General features: G+C 41.8%; 1 protein-coding gene across 1 annotated transcript in view; it reads right to left on the bottom strand.

Moving 5' to 3' along the window:
- Positions 1–22425, bottom strand: part of LOC106637018 (brefeldin A-inhibited guanine nucleotide-exchange protein 3) — a 275219-nt gene extending 252794 nt beyond the window's left edge. Inside the window, exon 1 of the mRNA XM_089597548.1 lies at positions 22252–22425. Coding sequence (XP_089453674.1) covers positions 22252–22339 — 88 coding nt within the window. The 5' untranslated portion in view covers positions 22340–22425. The remainder of the gene's footprint in view (positions 1–22251) is intronic.
- Positions 22426–22649: the final 224 nt, after the last annotated feature.

Raw genomic sequence — 22649 nt, 5'->3', positions numbered from 1 at the left:
TGCGACGATGTATTTTAAATGGCGCGCGTGAAGCTAGTTCCGCGAGAGAGCGATAGATGGAAGGGTTCGTGAGGGGGAAACGTAGGGCGTAGTAGGAAGTGAGAGGGCACGTAGGGTTAGGCAGTAGTGTCTTGTTGACCACGATAAAGTTAAGTGCTGGCACGTGGATGCAAATATGTATTTTTCAAGTAAATAAATCAGCAAATTATAATTTCGCAACAATTTCCTTTTTTTTGTTGTCAATCCCTCTCCTGTCGACTACAATGTTAGACATGGTAATTTTCGTTATGCGGTGTAAAAATTTTTGTGGGCTACTGCATAATGAAAATTATTTAAAAAAAAATAAAAACTAAATAATTTGCATCAGGTAAGTATGTCACAGCTTTCTTAAATATATAGTAATTTTTAGCATGGTTATAAGACTTTTTTAACCCTACTTTTCTTAGTGTAGTCATTAATGAAATTTCTTTTTTTATTAAGAAAAAAATCAGTATTTTAATCTATGACACTAATAAATGACATTTCTTTAATTACTAAAGTAACGAAATCTTAATAAGAAAAGAAATAAGCTGTCAGTCAACCGCATGGTCCATTCCAAGCTTATTTATATATATCTTCCTATATTATATAGTCGTAAGAGTTGAAGCGAGGTTTTCCTCCCCCCCGCTCCCCCACATCTCCCCCCCGCTCCCTCCAGCTCCCCTCCCAACTCCCCCCCAGCTTCCCCATGTATGATATAAATATATTCGTAAAGCCTTATATATTAACTGTTACAAGTGGTCTAATTTTCACATATAATTTTATTTGACCACAACAACAAATTTTGTTACAATTATCTTTCTTACGATGTTTATTTCAATTACATACTCTGAAATGTCTTTTAGGTGCTCTGCTCTTACATAACCTCTCCCACAATTTTGACAAATGTTTTTTTGAACGTTTTTTTCATCACTTTTCAAATATCTCTGTAAGTGATAATTTCTCTTAAACCTTTTTTCGCATTTAATACACTTAAAATCTTTTTCAATGTTTTGGCATTCCTTTGTGTGACGCAAATAGTTTTTCTTGTCTAATATTATAATGCTACACAGATTACATACAAAAAATTTTTTTTGTGAATTTTTTCGTGCGATGATAGACACTCTTGATTTAAAAATTTTGAGTTACATTTGTCACACTTATAAAATTTTGCATCCATGATGGTGTACCTGAAATTATATTATAAAAAACAGATTGTTTATAATTACATAAATCTGGATACTAGACGGTACTTAAATTTGCTTTTTTGATGAAAGATAAAATTTGCAAGAAAGTATGAAAATAGTAATGAACTATAGAATAGTTTTTTTGCTACTCTAAAACTTCATTCCAAACAATATTTTTAATTTCAAATTTGGTTTCTGATTTAATTTGGATGAAAATTTTGGGTTTCTACATCTAGACAATGCAACATATAATTGCCCATGAGATTTCGAAGGTATACTCCTAAGGCATCAAAACTTTGACATTAAGATTTATTGATAGTCATAGAAAAAGCTGAGGTAAATGGAAATTGTTTTCTGTACAATATAAATGGTAGCGAAGAAGAATTGTTTGTTTGTAGTGTTATACTTGGAATAAAGACTTTATTTCCTTTTTTTTCACGTGTGATTATTTCAGCTTCGATGTTGTATTTAAATAATTTTGTAATTCGTAATCTTGTACCATTGCAAAGTCCTTCAGATATGTTTAAGTTTCGTATCAACATAACAATAGCGTTAATTTTCAAATTTAATTCATGTTGGGAAAGACCTTCTTTGATACTATTTAAATAGTCTGTAGGGAAATTGAAATAAATATTATCGTCTGCTTTATCTACTTCTTTGTGAGTTGCTTTATCAATACTATAGTACGTTACTAATGTTCCTACCATATTATTTCAAATTTTTTTGTTCAAAAAATGAGTGTATTCATTGTGAGATGTTAATATAGCTTTACTTACAAAAGAATCATCATCATTATTTGAAATTTTAGAACATACATCATTTGTTTTCCATCTCTGAGGCATTATAAAAGTTTTCATTCTGCCTTCTCCTATAACCAGTAGCAATTAAGAAAACTTTTTATTAATTGAACGTATATAATTTTTTAAATAAAAAATATTAAATAAAGGCCAAAAATTGAAAAATTTAATGGTTTCTTGAAAAATAACAATCTTGCTTCCATTTTTCACTACTGGGAGAATTTGACGAAAGTCTCCACCTAAAATTATTATTTTATTCCCAAAAGGTTTATATCTACTAGATAAATCTTTTAAAGTCCTATCAACAATTTGTTACGCTTCTTTTGGTATCATAGAAGCTTTATCCCAAATAATTACTTCTACATTACGTAATTTTTGTTTATCTGGCTCAAACTGGAAGAATGCACTTTCTATAGTGCTTAAGTCTAAAGGAAGTCTGAAAGTTCTGTAAGTGGTCATTTCCTTTGGGAGCAGAATAGAAGCAATACCTGTCCAAGCCATTGTAAGAATTATTTTTTTCAATTGATATAGAATAATAAATTAATGTTATGTATAGAAAAGTTTTTCCAGATCCACCAGGACCATCGATGAAAAAACTTTTTTTTTCAAATTTTATTATTTCTTGAAAAATTCGACGTTGATTATGAGTAAGTTGTGAAAATATTTTATGGAATTTATGTTTACGAAATATTCTATCATCATTGTGAGTATCAATATTTTTTTTTATCGTTTCTGTTGGTTCTGGTAAACCAAAATCTTTACAAGACATATTTTCAGAATTAAAAATTTCGTTTAAATGTAAAAGAGCTTTATTTTGATCATCTTTACAATCTTTAATGAAAAATTTTTGTATTTTTTGCAAATAATATTACCAAAAAAATTTTCAGACATGATAAACCATGCGAAAATTTTCGTAGTTGAAAACGCAGCATAACGTTACATGCTTCTTCAAAAATTATATCGTTTTGAAAGTCATGTTCTACTAATCCCATAGAAATAGCTGCTATTAGTGAGGGAAAATAAAAAGTGATTGTTAAAAATTCATGTAATTAATTATGATTAATATACATTTTTTACATATATAAATTTTAAGTAACAATTAATATAATTCGGCTTTTCTTCAATACTTCGTAAATCTAATTTGCAATTACGGGGATTGGTGCGCAGAGCGCGCAGGGGGCATATATAAATATAGAAGCTTAGAAATATCTACTGACACATACAGGATAGACATCTTATTCAAAAAAGGGTGCCACTAGAAGAAATAATAAAGCTCACCAACAAAAAGTCAAGGGCACATCTCTCTGTCTATATGAGCTTTACCACTTTTATTTGAAATTAGCAGCTTCTTCTTCATATTTCCTTAAAAGCAGACCAGTAAATATTCCCCAGCGTAGAAAATTTACTCTCGAGTATTTTCGAAAAATACCATAGTTTTCCGAATTCTGTAAAATATACTTCATCATGTTATTTTTATACTAACAATTAATTTTATTATTTTTTAAGGCCTTAAAAAATATTAATACAAACCTTATTTTGAATAAATTACATTTATAACACAATAAAAGGGGGGTTGGCGCTCGGAGCGCGCAGGGGGGCGGAGCCCCACTTGTATATGGGTGTGTGTGTGTGTGTGTGCGTGTGTGTGTGCGTGTGTGTGTGTGTGTGTGAGAACTTGTATTATAAGTGTGTAGGACACATAACGCATGTATATGCAGAGTCTAAGAATATTTCTAGAACCTTGTAATAAATATTGTGAAATACATGCAATGAAATATAAAATGTTTCCTCTAGGATAAAAATATACATTAGTATTTATAATTACAGAGATATTTCTAAGGAGCAACTGATCTTAAAGTAACATACTTTACTGTTGGAAGATGAGATTTTTTTTTCTTCTAACGCGACCATATCTGCTTATTTAATAAAGTCAATAAAGATCCTCGTACCATAAATGGCCTGACTTCGTTGTTTCCCTTGGAAGTTTACTCTGTAATATACACACTGTATCGCTAACTAACACTAACATCATGTGTGCATACAGAAACATTAAACTACACAAATAAGTCACAGAACATGTAAACTGGCCACACTAGATAACTCACATTATCTAGAAGTAATGCAGATTTGTAAAAATGCAATACTCTTCTTCATAAAAGGCTGTTAATTCACTCAAAAAGCAGTCGTATCAGCAAAAAGTTTTACTAAAATAAGTGGTGTCTCAATGTGGGAATTAACTAGTCTAAAAACATGTCTTCATTCGCTTTCAGCAAACGATAGGCTACAGCTGTCACCAGCATGCAGCAGACGACCTAACCTGTTGCAGAAGCTGAGCAAATGCCATGGCGAAATTATTGTATTAGCTTTTGGTAATTACTGAATATAATATCATTAATTACGAACTGTAATCAACTCATTGGCAGTGTCATGATATTCTACTTTTTTTCAGCTGATCAATTAGTTTCGAATACAAATATTAATAATAATAATAATAATAATAATAATAATAATAATAATAATAATAATAATAATAATGATAGTAAGCATAACAATATTAATCACGTTATAAAAGTAACAATAGGAATAATATCACGGACAATAGTAATAATAACAACAGAAGTGATAACAAAAATGGAAATAATTGAAAGATTCTTACAATAGAAATAATAACAGTAATAGTAAGTCATAGTCATATTTTACTTGTCAATAACAAAAAAAATTAAATTGACTATTAAATCAAATAATAATCATTTAAAAATTAAAAAACTTTCATTGCAGAACTAGCGGTCCCCCCGTCTCGGCTTCGCCCGAGACTCACTAAATGGAACACCGTTGTGTGTTGACATGTAATGTGGAACGTTTTCAGTTAAAAATTTTACATCTATTCCTGACACTTCCCAGAACAAAAATCTTCTTATTAAAAACATATCTGTCCGGAATGCAGATAATCTATTTGGTCAAGTTGCAAAAGCTGCAAAAAGTTAATTAAAATTATTATTTTACTCTTATCTCACTACTTTATTACCAGAGCAACAAAGTCCTGGAGCTCAATCTCTACGTTATTTATCGCAACGAAAATACGAATACATATTCTACCTATTTAAGAATCTGGAAGATTCAATAGATTACTGTGAGGATTATAGCGAAAAGCTGATCTCTCACTTAATAAATTCTTTCGTCATTTTCTTGACGCCTAAAATTATATTCATAAGATGCATTTAAAGTTTTCCTTCTAATTCGACTTCTTGTGACTTTTGGCACAGTTCAGAGCTCTAAAGTCTATTTTTTTTAACTTTGTTAGGTTGTAATATATTTGTTGGCAAGGTACTTCGACGTCCGATGAACCTAAAAAGGACTGGTGAGCTTCTTAAGTAAAGTCTTTTGTGACTGAAGTTTCCAGCGATCGTGACTGCCTGGATACCTCAGGATTTGAAGCTTTGGAGCTAGTTGTAGATCTCTTTTCCAACAACTCCTAGTACAACGTCGAAGAAGGTTACTTTAGACTTTTTGTTACGACTAAATCACCTTTTTTTCAGACTCAGTTGTTTTGGTAATCTAAGGTAGAAAGGTTAGTTTGTGATGCTTGCCCGTTAGAGACTATCCCGTTGGCTCACGTTTATTATTTTTTCTTCATAGCTGTTAGGTTCTAGCAGCACACACCTTGGTGAATATCGGTGATTCCTGGTTGAATGTTCAAAGTTGAAAGATTAATAAAGGGTCATCGGTCACCGGGGTTCCCAGCCTTGTGACGAACAACCCTGCTCGTGACGTCTACCAGTGAATGACTGACTTGGTTTAATAGTGGCCCGCTTTACATAGTCTTTTAGTTGACGAATCGTCTTCGGAAATCATAGTAAAAATGTATTAGTTGTCAAGGTAATTCAAACTTAGGTGGCCCTTAAAAGAACCGATGAGATTGATGGTTAAGTAGGAAAAGGAAATACTTATGATGGCCCTAAAAAGGGCTGGTGGTGAAACTTGCAGCTATTCCTTATTATTATTCTTGATGATGAAGAGCCAGCTGCAGGTAGCTTGGCGCTTATCCTTTGAGTCTCTGTGTACGGAGACCGTACAGGAAAAAAAGTAAGCCGCTGACCAAACAATATCTTGTCTTCAGGTCGTTCCCCAGTTGACCAACCGCTCATCGGTAGTCAGGAAAGTGGGCCTGGAGAACACCTTCTTTATAGGTATGCCGTTGGGATAATCACTAAGCAGAAGATTGTTTAGGCTGTCTGAACTCCTTAGGGCTGTCTTCTCTGGCTTGCATTTAAAGTAGCGAATTCTCTGACGGTACCTGGTTGGATGGTTGAACGGCCACAAAGCTCTGAAGTGCTGGAGCAGGTTATGCTCAGGCCTGAAACGTTTCTTAGTATTCCACCGTGGACGTTGACGTTCCGAACGCCTGTTCTTCTGTTGCATTCAATTATTTTGTGGATGTAGGGTAAACCAAATTAAATTTCGCTTGGCCATGAAACAAGAGTGTTATCGGTAACCAGGATACCTAGCTGCACGATAGACTCTTTTGTTCTCGGTATAGTGCCGATGATCGACTACAATGATAATTGTTTGAGAAACTCTTTATTGTTTGTGTACAAGGAAAGCGGACCCGGCGACAATGAATAGCGTGCTGTCTGCGTACTATGCTCTGCTGATATTGTTGGTGGACTAGCTGTCTCCAGCGGCTTGCTGGCTGCTGCTGGTGTGACTTGGCTGGTAGAGGCTTGTAGCTGGCCAGCTGATGCGTGAACCTGTGTGTCAGGAGACGAACTGAGCTGGTCCCGGCACAGGCCGTCGATGCCAGCGGCAGCGGCGTAATGAAGCGCCGAGACGATCAGGAGGGGGGGTCGACCGACAGTATATCGTCGAACGAAACATCCCGCCCGCCTCGTTCCAGGAACGAAACTTCAAGTCCCGCCCGCCGTATCCAGAGCGGTTTCGCCTCCGGGCGATGCCGGCTGAGAGGCGGTCCGGGTTATCACGGGAAGCAGCGTGACTTTCGTGATTGGCCTGGTGTATTCTCCCGTCGCCGTTCGGACGGTCACAGCGCGTACGAGGCCGTCTGGGCCAGGGTGAACACCAGTTACGCGGCCGAGAGGCCAGCGTCCGTCGGTCGAGAGTAGAGATGAGTCAAGGACGGCGACGATATCACCCAAGGTCAGGTTCCGATGAGGGGTGATCTACTTCGATCGCTGTTGAAGAGTATTAAGATACTCCCGACTCCATCGGGCCCAGAATTGTGCTCTGATGCCCCGGACAAGCTCCCAGTGAGCCAGATGGTCGAGATCCTGATCGGGTGGCGCGGCCTCAATGATTGAATTGAGGGGTGCTCCGATGAGGAAGTGACCGGGGGTCAGCACGCCCAGGTCGTCCGTGTCGCCCGACAGTGGAGTGAGGGGTCGGTTGTTGAGGACAGCTTCGATCCCGACCAAGACGGTTGAGAACTCCTCGTACGTCAGGTGCCGCGAGCCCATGACTCGTCGGAGATGACCTTTGACGGACTTGACCGTGGCCTCCCAGAGACCTCCAAAGTGAGGGGCCCCGGGTGGAATAAAATGCCACTTGATACCTTGATCCGCTAGGGCACCCGCGACGAGGTCCCACCGGTGCTCAGCAAGACGGAGCGCGTCGCGCAACTCGGTGTCAGCTCGATGGAAGCACGTCGCGTTGTCGCTCCAGAGTTCAGACGGTTTTTCCCGGCGCCCAGAGAAGCGGGTGAGAGCCGCAAGAAAGGAGACGGTTGATAGATCGCCTACGAGCTCCAGATGTAGTGCCTTCGTTGTGAGACAGACAATTATGGCGATGAAACCCTTCGTGGTGCGAACGCCTCGGCCCTTAGCTGCGAGGACGTGGAACGGCCCGGCGTAATCGATCCCAGTGCGACCAAAGGCGCAGAAGGGAGTAACTCGTGACCGCGGGAGAGGAGCCATCAATTGGACAGCTGATTGGGCTTGGAGACGAGCACAAGTAACGCAACTGCGTAGGAAAGCCTTGACTTTCTGGGAGCCACCGATGATCCAAGCACGCTTGACGGTGTACGCGCTGGTGGTGCGAAAGCCCCCGTGGAGCGCTCGGTGATGGGCCCACGCGATTGTAAGCGTGGCGAGAGGGCAAGCGCCGTCAAGGATGGGTGGGTGTCGCTCCGCGAAGGTCATCTCGGCGTGCTGGAGGCGACCGCGCACACGCAGAACGCCGTCTGTATGGACGAATGCTTCGAGCGATGTCAGTGGGTGCCGCTTGAGAAGGGCGCGGCCCGTGCGAAGCAGTGCAAGTTCATCAGAGAAGGCACGCTGCTGGCTCAAGCGCACGCAAGCGAGGTAGGCATCGGTCAACTCGGTAGCCGTCGGTGCTGAGAGCATCGGTCGTGTAGGGGCTCGGCCGAGATGGAGTCTCGCCCACCGACGCAGGTGGGTGAGGGTGCGCAAGAGGACGCCCAGATCGGAGTACAGTCGGAGAAGGTCGAACTCGACCTTTTGCGTGACGTTGCAGAGGCGAGGAGGTGAGGGCTGTGGCAACTCGGATATTCTACTCGCTGACGACCAAGCGCAGTAGTTTCGCAGCAAGCAGCGCGGCACGCAGCTCAAGGCGAGGGATCATCATGCGAGCCTGGGGCGTGGCTGACGGCTTGAGGCTTCGGATGGGCGCAAGTTTCGTCTTGGCCAGCAGAATGTGGCAGCGAACTTGCCCTGAGGAGTCCTGCATCTGAGAGTACACCACCGCGCCCATCGCGCGGCGGCTGGCGTCTGAAAAGGCGTGGAGGTGAATCTTCGACGGAGCCGAAGATCCAATCCAACGTGGAATGGAGAAGCCTTGGATTGATTTCAGCTTAGTGGTGAAAGCTGACCATCGAAGAGCCATTGATGCAGGCACGACCTCATCTCAATCTAACCGGGCGCGCCAAAGATCCTGCACAAGGAGCTTGGCTTGGAGTATGGTCGGCGCGAGCCAACCGCAAGGATCGAAGAGGCTCGCGAGTCCAGCAAGGATGCTCCACTTGGTGTCCTGTTCTCGAGCTGCCGGGGGTGTGAGCCGGAAAGTATCCGAGGCTGGGTCCCAGCTGATGCCAAGCTCGCTAACGAGGCCGGCGTCGCTGAGTTCATGCCACGTAGGGCGCAGGCAAGCTTCCTGGGTGAGGTCAGCCAGAAGTTCGGCGTCATTGGCGACCCATTTTCGGAGTGGAAATCCGCCTGAGCGCAGCAGACCGATTACTTGATCCCGAAGCTGGCGGGCCGTTTCGAGGTCATCGGCACCCGAGAGGATGTCATCCACGTACCAATCGTTCATGACGACAGGTACGGCGTCCGGCCACAAGTGTCCTTCGTCATGGCAGAGTTGTTGAATCACACGCAGTGACAAGTAGGGCGAGCAAGTCGCGCCATAAGTGACGGTGCGTAGTTGATAGTGTACAGGCGGCTGACTCGGATCAGGGCTACAGACGATGCGCTGAAGGTCTGCGTCTCGCGGGTCGACCCAGATTTGGTGGAACATCATCTGGACATCGCTGCAGAATGCGACGCGATGTCGTCGCCATCGCAACAGGACTGTCGGTAGTGCGGCCTGGAGTCTCGGCCCGGAGTGCAGGATGTCGTTTAGGCTGTAGCCGCTCGAGGTTGGGTGCGAGGCGTTAAACACGACGCGCAACTTTGGTCCAAGGTTCCCGTGTTGCCAGATGCCGTGGTGCGGGACGTAGCAGACCGTGCTGCTCGGTTCGGAGAGCTCTCGGCTGGAGAGCTGCTTCATATGACCGAGGGCGAGGTACTCGCTCATGAAGCGGTTATACTCGGTTGCCATCTTTGAGTCCCGCTGGAGGCGACGGTGTAGAGATCGCAGTGAGGCCAGGGCGCTAGCCAGGCTATCGCCGAGGAGCGGTGCAGCATTGGGCTTCATAGGCAAACGCACGATATAACGGCCGTCCGCGTCGCGCTGGTAGTTGGCGAAAATCCGCTCGCAGTCGATGTCATCGGGCGCGCGGCGGCAGACGGAGGGCACCTCTTCAAGTTCCCAAAAGCGCTGGGGTAGCATGACGAGCTCGCGATGCCAGGGTGGAGCCAGCTCATCGTGCAATGTCGGACACGCGACGGCGCTGTCCAAGGGGCGCCCAGGAGCACACCCGACTACAGTCCAGCCGAGTGCTGTATGCTGACCGACGATCTCTCCACGCTGATGGTACCCAGGGCGCAGCAGACGGCTGTAGACCTCAGCGCCGATGAGAATATCGACCACACGAGGAAGGCCAAAGTCGGGGTCGGCGAGGTCCTGCAGGCTGGCCCAGACTCGCAGGATGCTGGGGTCAAGCGGGGCCGCAGGAGTTGAAAGACCGAGGTGGGGTATGCACAGCGCCTTCAGATGCAAACTGGGGGTGCCATCCCCTGGCATCAGGCGCAGGCTGGCGCGGAGTGTCGACCTTACGGCGTGTTCGCCACCGATGCCCGATACGCTGGTTCTAGAATCCTCCAAGGGGGCCTTCAGGCGGCGAGCGAGCTTGAGAGAGATGGCCGAGATCTCAGAGCAAGGGTCGAGGAGGGCTCTCATGGTGACGATGGGCCCCCGGCCGCCGCTGAGTTGGACGAGCGCGGTCGGAAGCACCGCGAGTCATTGCCGGGACTAATCAGGAGCCTTGAGGAGATCAGAGCTGGTTGGCTTCGCATGCTTGGGTGGGTCCGAAGATCCTGGAGCTTCGGACCGGCGCTTGCGGCTGTCGTGCAGCAGACTGTGGTGCGCCACCCGGCAGCGCTGGCAGACCGACTTGGAGGGGCAGTCATGCAGGGAGTGCCCTGGCTTCAGGCAGTTAAAGCATAACTTCTCCTGGAATACGATGTGCATCTTGGCGGCTGGATTCAGATCCCGGAACTGACCGCAATGCCCGAGATAGTGGGATTCGTGACAAGCCAGACAGTTCGCTGGGGCCTCCTGGGTCGTGAGGGGGCGGAAATTGCGCCCTGCGTGCGTCGAGGAGGGCCCTCGTGAGCCGGCGGAGCCAGCTGAGCGCGCTAGATGAGAAGCCTCTACGGAGCTGAGAGTTCGGCATCTGCGCCGCAGAAACGCAGCCAGCATGGTAAAGGTGGCCCAGGAATTACCGGGCACGTCGCTGGAAATCTCCAGCTTCTCCAGCTCGTCTTCCCAAGCACGTCTTGCGGTGGCGTCCATGCCCGTTGCTGCAAACGCGATGAACCAATCATCCCAGGAGGCGACAGGGCGGCCGAGAGCACTAAGCTGATCGCGATGACGTTCAAGCGTGTCCAACAGCGCTTGGAGACCTCCGGCTGACTCGTCCCGCAGAGGCTTGATGTTGCGGAGCGCCGCAACGTGGTCCTGCACGAGGAGCTGTCGATGCTCATAGCGGGCCTCGAGTAGGCTCCAGGCTGTCGGGTAGTTGGACCCAACGATCTGCACGGAGTCCAAGACGGCCTTGGCATCGCCTTGAGTGAGTGACTTTAAATAATAGAGTCTCTCAACGTCCGTTAGCTGCTTGTCGTCGTGTATGAGGACTCGGAACAGGTCCCTGAATGATTCCCAGTCCTCTCGTCGTCCCGAGAAGGGCGGGATGGTGATCGTAGGCAACTTGGGCCCATGATGTGGTGCCGGTTCTCCGGCTGGGCGGATTTCCCCGTGGGCCCCAGGCGGGGCTAGTGCGAGCCGAGCGTCATACAGGTGTGACCGGGCATCGACGAAGTTGGCCTCTGCGGCGGCGTATATGTCGTCCGCGGCGTCGCCGTGTTCGGTGGTTTCTGCGGTCAACAAACCCACGTGGTTGACCTGGAAGTCATTCCAGTAGGCGTCCAAGAGCTCAAGCCAAGCCGTGACGAGGCCTGGGGTCCAGTGGCTTGTCTCGGTGGCCTTTACAGCGGCCGTGAACCGAGCGATGAAGTCGCCAAGCCGTTGTTGGGTGGCGAACAGGGCTGACGCCTGTCCGGTTTCCCTGAAAATCATGAATATAATGAGTTCGACGTTGAATCATCAACGGAACTCGAGGCGGACGCTTCTTGATCAGTTGTAAGTCGCTCTGCTGAGCCAACTGTTTCGTAAGCGAGGCGACACGGCGCCAGGCGCTCGGAAAGGATGACTACTCTGCGAGCGAGGCAGCAAGGCGCCAGACGCTCAGTTGGCTGCATAAAATCCACGACACGGGCCTCATGGCGACCGTGGTGGTCTCGAGTGCGCGTGCACTTGTGAGCAGCAGTCATGTGATGCGGGCAACATGGCGGCCGCGGGGGCTAACGCTCGCACGGCGAGCAGCCAAACCTCAAATCCGCGACACGGGCATCATGGCGGCCGTGGCGGTTCAGAGCGCGCGAGCTTTAGTCGGCGACGCCTGCAATATGGCGGCGGCAGTGGCTAACGCTCGCACAGCGAGCAGCCAATATGGCGGTCCCAAGCGCGCGTGCACTCGCGAGCGCCAGTCGGCGACGCCTGCGATATGATGGCCGCGGTGGCTGACAAACGAGAACCACGGCTGCCACGCAATCCGTATCATGGGCAGCGTGGCGGCCATGACCTCCGGCTACATTAATTAACGCGCGTGGACGTGCAAGACACGCGCATTAACACAAGACGCAGGACTTAATGCGTACTTACATCGTGCCGGCTTTTCTCTCCTTGTTGCTGAATCCGGCTCGAAGGACCAATGTTTGAGAAACTCTTTATTGTTTGTGTACAAGGAAAGCGGACCCGGCGACAATGAATAGCGTGCTGTCTGCGTACTATGCTCTGCTGATATTGTTGGTGGACAGCTGTCTCGAGCGGCTTGCTGGCTGCTGCTGGTGTGACTTGGCTGGTAGAGGCTTGTAGCTGGCCAGCTGATGCGTGAACCTGTGTGTCAGGAGACGAACTGAGCTGGTCCCGGCACAGGCCGTCGATGCCAGCGGCAGCGGCGTAATGAAGCGCTGAGACGATCAGGAGGGGGGGCCGACCGACAGTATATCGTCGAACGAAACAATAATATATTCGATGGGGCATCTTATCATAACTCTTTACTGTCTTTGGTTGCGGGTGGCTTAAATTTTACCTCGACGCCACTTAGCGGATCCTACTGAACTAAAGCGCCAAGCTAGCTTATTTTAGCAAAACTTTGAGCTTATTTATCGCTATTGTTGTTAACTTTTTCAAGAAAAAAACTATGCGAAAACCATCTCAGAATCATGAAGAATCAGTCAGCAAAATTTCAGCAAAATCGGTTCAGTAGTTTTCGTGGTTAGCGATTACAACGGTTTTAGCGACTTTGCTTTATATATTAGTAAGAAAAAAAAAAAAAAATACTGGTTCGAACCTACAACTTTTAGAATCAATAGTATTAGGATGAGAACTAGTCCGCTCGGCTACTAGGAACGTATCCCTACTTGACACGAAAGTAACATGTTTACATCGGAGACCTTCGAAGCTTAACCTACAGATGCTGATAACTCATATCACAAGTACTTATAAGTACATAAAGTCTTGAGAATACTTAACCCAGCATACATTTCATTATGTTCAAGGTTAAGCACGTTAACCAAGCACAGAAAAAGTTGAGTGGAAAAGACTCTTCGGTTGTCGCTTGCTTTTGCTTCGCTATACGCTTAGCTGTAGCTATAGTAGACATATTATCCTTTCTTATCCCCTCGTAGGCGCACATTTGGTATACCCCGTTAGCCCCTACGACGCGTCTCCAAAATGTGCGCCTTATATGTACATTTTCACGCAAATTCACTCCTTTCCTCGTAGGCGCATGCCCCTACCATGCTTCTTAAATAGAAAAAAAAATAATGTGCGGCTGGTGCAGCCACTTGGCCATGGCGGAGCGCTCAAACCACTGGAAAAAAGTGGGCACACTCCGTAGCATGGCAGTCAGCAATCTCTCTACTGATCTCTGCTCGAGATAAGTGCTGCTAAAAGTTGCCAGCGCGGGGGCAACAACGTAAATTGAAGCCTTGCTCCTTTCCAAAAACCTTGCCACTTGATAAGTGGCTTGGGATGACTTCCTCTACTCTCCTTTGGCTTTATGCGCGTCTGTTTAAATAGCACAGCATGAAAAAACAAATCAAAAATAAAATAAAATCATGTTTTTAAAGTTATACTTCTATAAGCGCGTTTTGCTCTATAGAGTAAATCAACGACTTTAGATTAGTGACCTTGAGAAAAAGTGTAACGGAACTGGATTTTGCTTGATTTTTTCCCCTTTACCTCACCCCTCTTGATGTACTTCCAGTCTTCCTACATTACACAACGTCATCTTACCGCACCAAACCACACTTTGAATTTTACTTATTTTTTCTTTTAACAAATTAAAAAAAAAAAAAAAGAAGTTTTTCTAAAGAGATTTCAACCCCTCACCTCTTGCACTCAAACCAAGGCCCCCACCCACATTGCTATGGGCAAGCCCGATGGTAAAAAATCGATTACTTCACGTAATCTTACAGATTTCTAACTTATATTTTTAATGTAAATTCTTATGTACTATGTATTAATTCATTCGGTTTAATGATACATTAAATAAATACATAATTTATTTAATGGAACGAATTTTTTTGGTATATGTTTTTTTCAAAAATTTAGAAATTAATATATATTATCAGAGCAGCTTTCATATCGACCATAGAGATATAAGGATAGAGTGCGCTAACTATACTAATGTACGTAAGGGGGAGCGATACGGTAAAAGAAAGAGATGGTCGCCGAGTGTCCTCTCCATCTCTTTCTAGCTGAGCGCTGTGATTGGCTGACTGGCTGCTGCTCAAGGGGGTATTCTGGCCGTTAGCGGCAGTTACTGACATAGGTTATTGCCTCTTGAGCATCAGCCAATCACAGTGCTCGGGTAGAAAGAGACAGAGAGGACACTCGGCAACCATCTCTTTCTATTACCGTATCGCTGTATTCAGCCTCTAGCGCACTCTATCCTTATATCTCTATGATATCGACGCTCCAGGTGAAGACTATGCCCTCATTGCCCCTGGCTATGCCCTAATTGGCCCTGGCTATGCCCTTTTGACGTTCCGGGCGATGACTATGCCCTTTTTTCTAGTCCAGACGAAAACATAGCCCTTTTTTTGGTCCCTGACGAAGACTATGCCCGTTTTTTTTGAGTCCAGGCGAAGACTATGCCCTTTTCTTAAGCCCGGACGGAGACTATGCCCTTTTCTCAAGCCCAGACGAAGACTATGCCCTTTTTTCTAGTCCGGACGAAAACTATGCCCTTTTTTCTGAGTCTGGGCTCAAAATATATCTTTTTCTCGCGTCCAGACGAGAACTTAATTAAAAAATACCCCAATATTATTTACTAACCCCTCTACTAGCTACTAGTACGCTGGAAGAAGCTCACGAATACGAAGCTTCTGAAAACGATTTAACATATTCAGATTTCTCGATACTTGTGTATATATGTATACCGATATAAGTTTTATCTTCACATCGAGATTCACATGGACGTGAATCTACAGACGCCTTTGTAAAAATAAGAACATGTAATGATTATTCTTAGCAGGTCTAACGGCTGAAGTATTTGGAGTTTTGGTAAGTGTTTGAAAAAAAGGGGTTTTTAAGCTTTTTAAGATTTCGTAAATTGTACATAACAATAACTGTAATTAGTTTAAACATGCTAATTTATTCATGTGTTAAAAAAAACTTTGTAATCCAAATATGCATATCTTACAAACATTAATTAATAAAAAAAAGTTTACTTTTTTCTCAATTTTCTCACGAACATTATACTTTATTGTATCACGAATTGTACAAATTTTTTAAATTTTTTAACTTTAAGTTACCATAATTATATTACTTACTTATTATAACCAACAAAAATGTAGAAAAAATAATAAATTTGGAAATAAAACATAAAAGAGTATTTCATATTAATTAATTGCAAATTACCGTGCTTATAAAAACATTCCTGAGTTTGTATTATTATTTCATGAAGGTGTATTATTATTTACAATTTTTTATATAAATGTAAACAACAACCACTATATAAGTATATTTGACTATATATCTAGTTACCAACACAAATGTAAGGAGAAATTAAAAGATTTGTACTTCATCAGGGCTCCAGAAACAGTCAATATCCTTGTCCAGACTCAGAAAAAATGTAATAGTCTTCACACGGACTAGAAAAAACGGGCATAGTTTTCGTCCGGACTCGAGAATAGGGCATAGTTTTCGTCTGAGCGCGAGAAACGGGCATAGTCTTCGTCCGAACGCCGGAAAAGGGCGTAGTCTTCGTCCAGGACTCCAAAAGGGCATAGTTTTCGTCTAGAACATACAAAAGGGCATAATTTTCGTCCAGACTCCAGAAAAGGGCATAGTCTTCGTCCAGGCTTCGAAGCAGGGCATAGTCTTCGCCCAGGGCGTCGATATGTGTTAATTAAAAGTTTTTTACTTATTATCAATTTGTTACTTTTAAAATAAATAAATATTTGTTTATACAACTATTTCACACTTTTTCATGATTTTCATAGTTGAAAAAAAAAAATTTTTCCATACAGTATAAATACGATAATTGATTCTTATAGCGTTTTCTTCGATCTCAATTTTTCCCTTATGATTGAGGTAATTGTTTGATTTAAGGGTGTTTATCATATATTGAGTCTATAGAGTATTGAAAAAGCGAATAGGCAGTAAAAGAGGGAACATTCCAGAGGTTCTCACCGCTGCTTCTAAATGTGACTAGCAAACATGTGAGAAATAACACAAACGCCAATCTCCACACAACCCAGGACGCTTACTGGTCCCTTTATTTATTCATAATAATAAAAATAGCACAAGTACCTATCACCACACAACTCGGAGCGCTTACTAGTCCCTTTATATATTTAAAATAAATTAAATTATAACGCAAGCGACAATCCCCACACAACCCGGAGTGCTTACTGGTCCCTTTATTTATTTATACTAATTAAAATAGCACACTGCCAATCACCACACAACTCAGAGCGCTTACTGGTCTCTTTATTTATTTAAAATAATTAAAATAGCACAAGTGCCAATCACCACACAACCCGGGACGCTTACTGGTCGCTTTATTTATTAATAATAATTAAAATAGCACAAGCGCTAATCACCACACAACCCGGAGCGCTTACTGGTCGCATACTTATTTTACAAGAAATAAAGTAATAAGGCAATTGACAATCACCACATAAGCCAGGGCGCTTACTAGAAGCATTAATTATTATTAAATAGCATTAAATAATAATTCAAGTGCAAATTAAACGCAACCATTGGTGACCAGTGAGTATCCTGGATAGTCAGGTGACCAGTGAGTATCCTGGATAGTCAGGTGACAAGCACTCGCGTTGTTACTTAATAAATTGTATTAATTATTACAACGACCAGTAAGCACTCTGGGTTGTGTGATTATTGGCGCTTGTCTTATAACTTTATTTATTATTAATAAATAAAGCGACTAGTAAGCGTCCTGGGTTGTGCAGGGATAGGCGCTTGTGGTATTTCTCACATGTTTGCTAGTCACATTTGGGAGCACCGGTGAGAACCTCTAGAATGCCCCCTCTTTCTCTGCCTATTTGCTTCTCCACTACTCTATAGATTGGTATGTTAGTGACAGTAACTTTTATGTTACTGACCGTTATTTTCACTGCGGGAATTCTCTCAACCCAACGCTGGGCAACACACTCCACGCGGCCGTATACTTCAGCCACTTTACGGTTTTGTGACGTAATATACTATCTCTTATATTTCTTTGAAGTACACTAGAAAAGAACTTTCATCAAACGATATTTTATTCTTGGTTTTCTAGTCCATGTATTGAATATGTGCTTGTTCATATAGAGCGCGAGACTTCCAAGGTAGCAGTCCAATAGCCATAAAAATTAACTCAACATTACCTACAAGTAACTCTGAACTTTAAATAAAGTTAGAAAAAAATCCCGTAGTGATAATTTTAAGTAAACGTACACAAGAGACAAGAAACAGATCATACGGTAAACGATAAGCAAGAGAAGGTAAAAAACCGGGTAACACTATAATTAATATATGCGCGAACTGACTCGACCCCACGACAAAGGTGGATAGCAGAAGGCACTGAAAAAACGATGGGCACATGCATCTGGCCGTAAAAAAAAACGATACTTGCCCAACATATATATGTATATGCAAATATTCGTTATAGATATCATATGTATAGATTTTTTTATATTATAGTGGTTTACGTCCGACTCTCTTGTAGAAGCACTACTTAGGACACTTAGCACTTGAGATTGGGAAGGAATTGGGATGGGATTGGAAGGGAGGGAGGCCCTAAAAACTGCTCTGCATTCGCCTACGACGATTGTCATGTGAATCACGAAAACCCCGGAAAATATCCCGTAGGAAAAACCTGATCTAGAACAGCCTAGTGTATTTGCCTCATTTCTGACCTGATGTCTAAGCTGCAGACTTAGACCACGGGGCAGAAGTTTGGCACACCTCCCACTCACGATGTTGAAGGGACAGAGCATATATACAGATAGATATTCACTGTGCATTTAAGAGCACGAACCTCATCGAAATGCCTCACTTAGTGGACGTGAAGAAATCCCGCGGCCGTACATTTGTCGCTTTACGTCTTACTAAGCAGACGTAAACAACAAACTTTCTTGTTGGGGATGATGAAAAATAATTTATTTTCGGGCAATCAGTGCAAAATATCCTGCGAAATTCTCACTACACCCTCCAGGCACTCCAGACTAAGGGACATGTTTTTCTGGTCAAGTCTGCTTATAGCTTGAATGCTGCAGTTACAGAAAGCACTCTTACACCTATCAAGTCGCGTGTGTTCATCCAAAAAGCTTTTGTACGTAAAACCCTACTGGAATATAAAAAGCTGGACGTTTTTAATCAATTTCATATTTTTGAAAGTCAGAAATTGTATCCCATAAAACTGTTTCCAATTTTCAAATATTAATCACTTATATGCAAAGCTGTTGTATGAAATATAAAAATAGGATATCATGATTTTGCATCCTGAATGTGTAATGTATTACAATTTATTTATTAATTTATTTTATATTATGATACGTATTAAAACATTAGTAGTAAAAATTGTTTTTTAAAACAACATGAGAAAAAATGTATAATTAAAGAGACAAATAGTTTTTTTTTTTTCTTAACTATGTAATATCATAATTTTGTTATTATTTACTACAAACTAAAGTTTATTGTGCATGTAATAAATTGAGATACATTAAATTTGCCTAGTTTTTTCTTTTGTTAAAAGGTTAGTTTTGTGCAGATAGATTAAATTTAAGAGACTTAATTTCTATACACATTCGAGGGGTGCTCTCAGAGTAAAATGACTCCAAATTTCGCAGGCGACATATATTCAAATTTTGAAATTTTATTTTGTTGAGTTGGTATACTCATAAGGGTGCATGGAAGTACATGGAAGACCTGCTGTTTGGCAACTGCCAGTCAAAGCTCTCTGGTCTCATGAGAGTAAGAGAGAGAGGTTCATCACGTGACCACATTTAACCTTCTTCGGCTCGGGCCGCAAACCTCTCGGTTCGCAAACAAAGACTTTTCAAACTCGTAGGAAAACTACTATTTTGTGACAATATTTATTCATTTTTTTTTAAACAATAAAATATTAGTTGTTATCTGTTTAAAACAAATTTTTGACACTGGAAATCGATACTTAATGTATCAAAAATTCATTAAGACCTCGATTAAAACTACAAAAAACAATTAGCAAAGTTTGCAGTACGTAACAGGCTATGTAATCGTGTTATCCAGCATCGCCTTCTTCTTGCCATGGAGGTGGCACTGTTTCAAATTACTGCACGTAGCGAATATTCACAGTTTCAACTACTTATATAGCTCATAGCATTCCTTATTTGTTTATAAGTAGCAGGAAAGGTTGAAAGTATTTGAAGTGCTTGACGATTTTTTTTCATCGAAAAAATGTAGCAGAGAGTTTAGATAAAATTTTGCGTTAAAAATGAAGTCAAGTGGTCTTACACTTAAAATATTTACAGTGGCATACAGTGAGTCTACTTTGAGTAAGAAAAATGTGTAGAAGTGGTGTAAGCTGTTTCAAGAAGGCTGACAGGTTGTCGATTTACTCACCCTGGACGTCTCACTACGTCAACAACAGATGAAAACATCAAAGAAGTGAAGAAAAAATTGTTAAAGGATCGTCCAATTTCCACTAGAGAAGTAGCTAATGATTTCGAAATCTTTTTTAACTTTTTCCTAGCAATTTTAACGGATGTTTTGGGCAAGAGTCGTGTGTCGGCTAAATTTTTATTCAAAGGTGTTGAATCACCCGCTCACACATCACGTTGCTTGTTTACGTATTTTTGGCAAAAAAAACAAAAAAAAAAAAAAACAATGTAATTATACACCAGCCTTAATATTTTTTCCAAACAGGGCCTTGTATAACTCTTTCCTATTCCTAGCATTATAAAGACCCATGAAAGTATATCGATTTTTAAAGATTGAGGAATCAGGAGATAAAAACAGCATCACTGAAAAAAACACAAGGCTATACCACAAAATCATTATCGGTAATACTTCGAAAATTGAAAAAAGGATCAGCACAAATGTATTATATCAGAGAAGAAAAATTTTGAAGACAAAATGAATATTGACTGAATAAAAATTATTCATCTACTTTAGCAAAGGTGCGTACTGTCTACTATATATTCAGAAAACATTCAAAATCTATCTTTTGAAGGAAGATGCCATATATCTTTAAAAGGAAAATGGCTTACAGGGTGCAGCCATATTGTCATGATTTTATTTGGGCTCTTATTGGTTGAGCTCATCTGCCTAGAGTTGGCTTTTACAAAATTTATCTATGTAGAGTTAATACTTTCTTTATCTACATAGAGTTTTTTTCTCAGTATCTGTAAAGTGGTTATGGTTGCGCAGCGGTAGAGTAGCAGTTTCGTCGTTCTCCGAGGTTAAGCAGCATATAGAATGGTTGGTTCTTAGATGGGCGACCGTTAAAGTTTTACGGTTTCATCTGTGCTGTTGATTTTCCAGGATTAAAAAACTGTATATATATATTCAAGAGCCCATATTAAAAAAAAATACATGAAGTATACATAAAAATACTTGTTTTTCGATATTTTAAAATTTGAGTATGCAAATATAAAGTGAAGTAAGTAGTAGCGTAGTTTCCAATAAAGCTTCATCTCTTTTTCAAACTTACTTCATAGCGCCCCCACGCAACTGGATCATAAAAATATTAAAAAAAATACTTTGGCTCTATTTTTAAGAAATCGCTCATCAGCAACTCTTACAGAATAAATAAAACTGAACTTTTTTATTAACAATACATCTTGTCATTAAAAAAATGTTTCTTACATTTTTTTATGATGTATTTGCGTATGTGTATATGTATAATTTCATTAGTATCCGTGCATTTATGTGGAATGGAATACCTACTCATTTTTTACATTACTTTTTTGGCACTGTCTATCTTATCTTACAGCAACTAAAGATGGAACGCCTACTTATCTTTCAAAAGTAAAAAATGTATCATACAGTATTTTAATGCCAAAATTTTAAATAGATGTACAAACGCACGTACGTGCTCCTACTCGTGGCATTCTTTTTCTTTACGCTAAGAAACCATCATTATAATAAGAAAAAAAGACTCATAAATCAAATCGATACTTCTAAAACGATTTAGCTTTATTATACTCCACTGCAACAGCGTGCAATTTTAGTTTATCACCTATATGGTGTATTTACCCAACTGGAAAAATATGTGACCACTCACGTGATTGTCTCACATAAAAAACCTCGTGAGAGCTCACGTCAAATTCTTACATGATTTATCGAAAAAAGTTTATTTCAACACCAAAACTGGAGGACTAAAGTGATTTATATGAAATTTAAAAAAATAAAAATTTTTTTTAATGTTTCAAATGAAACATTTGAAAGATTAAAACACATGGTAACATCAACTGTGATGAATAAATTTAGGTTCAATTATGTTTTAGACGATTATTTTTCAAAATAAAATTTTTTCAATTCATCATGTGAGGTTTTGTCGTGAGATCTCACGTGAGAAATTCCATGATTTTTTTCAGTAGGGTAAGTATATCTATATCATCTTACAAATGTGCAGTGCAAAAATTTGCTTCCTAGATTAAGAAGAAATAGGTTTTTTAAGACATACGTTTGATGCAAAGCTCTCTACTTGACTATACACGTGCTTATAATGAAACAAAAAAAACTTTGTACATTCAACCCAGCTGTTCCAAAAAAAACTACTCTTATAGTTAAAATCTTCATCATTGACTTCAGTAACAAAGACTCAAAAGTACATTACTCACCACATGCCTCCTGTGCAGCCTTATTGAGGTTCTGCAGCCTGGCATCTTTAGCGGACTCTTTCAACATTTGCAGCAGAAGATCCTCCATGGCACAAAACGCAGCTGTCCCCACCAGATCCTTAACGAGAATCGTGGACTCGAATTTTTTTGACGTAAATAGTCAGCCAAGCAGCATTAATCAATAATACCAGTACCATCGTTGATGCTCACCGGCGAGCTTTCAAAGAGACATGCGCGTACGGCGTACCTATATACACGTAGACGTAGACGAGCTGGTATATCATAAGTAAATTCGCTCTGAGAGTTGTCGTAGGGGGAATAAAATGTACAGCAGTGCTTCGCATGTTGGCAGACGGTTTTAAGAAATGAGGACGCTAAATGCTTGTTCGGATAGGAGT

The sequence above is a fragment of the Copidosoma floridanum genome, unplaced genomic scaffold, assembly GCF_036245765.1.
Source record: "Copidosoma floridanum isolate Cflo_tuat_1 unplaced genomic scaffold, Cflo_Japanese_pri ptg000033l, whole genome shotgun sequence".
Lineage (NCBI taxonomy): Eukaryota > Metazoa > Arthropoda > Insecta > Hymenoptera > Encyrtidae > Copidosoma > Copidosoma floridanum.
Note: the sequence above shows the minus strand (reverse complement) of the source record. Positions and strands in the feature narration are given on the sequence as shown.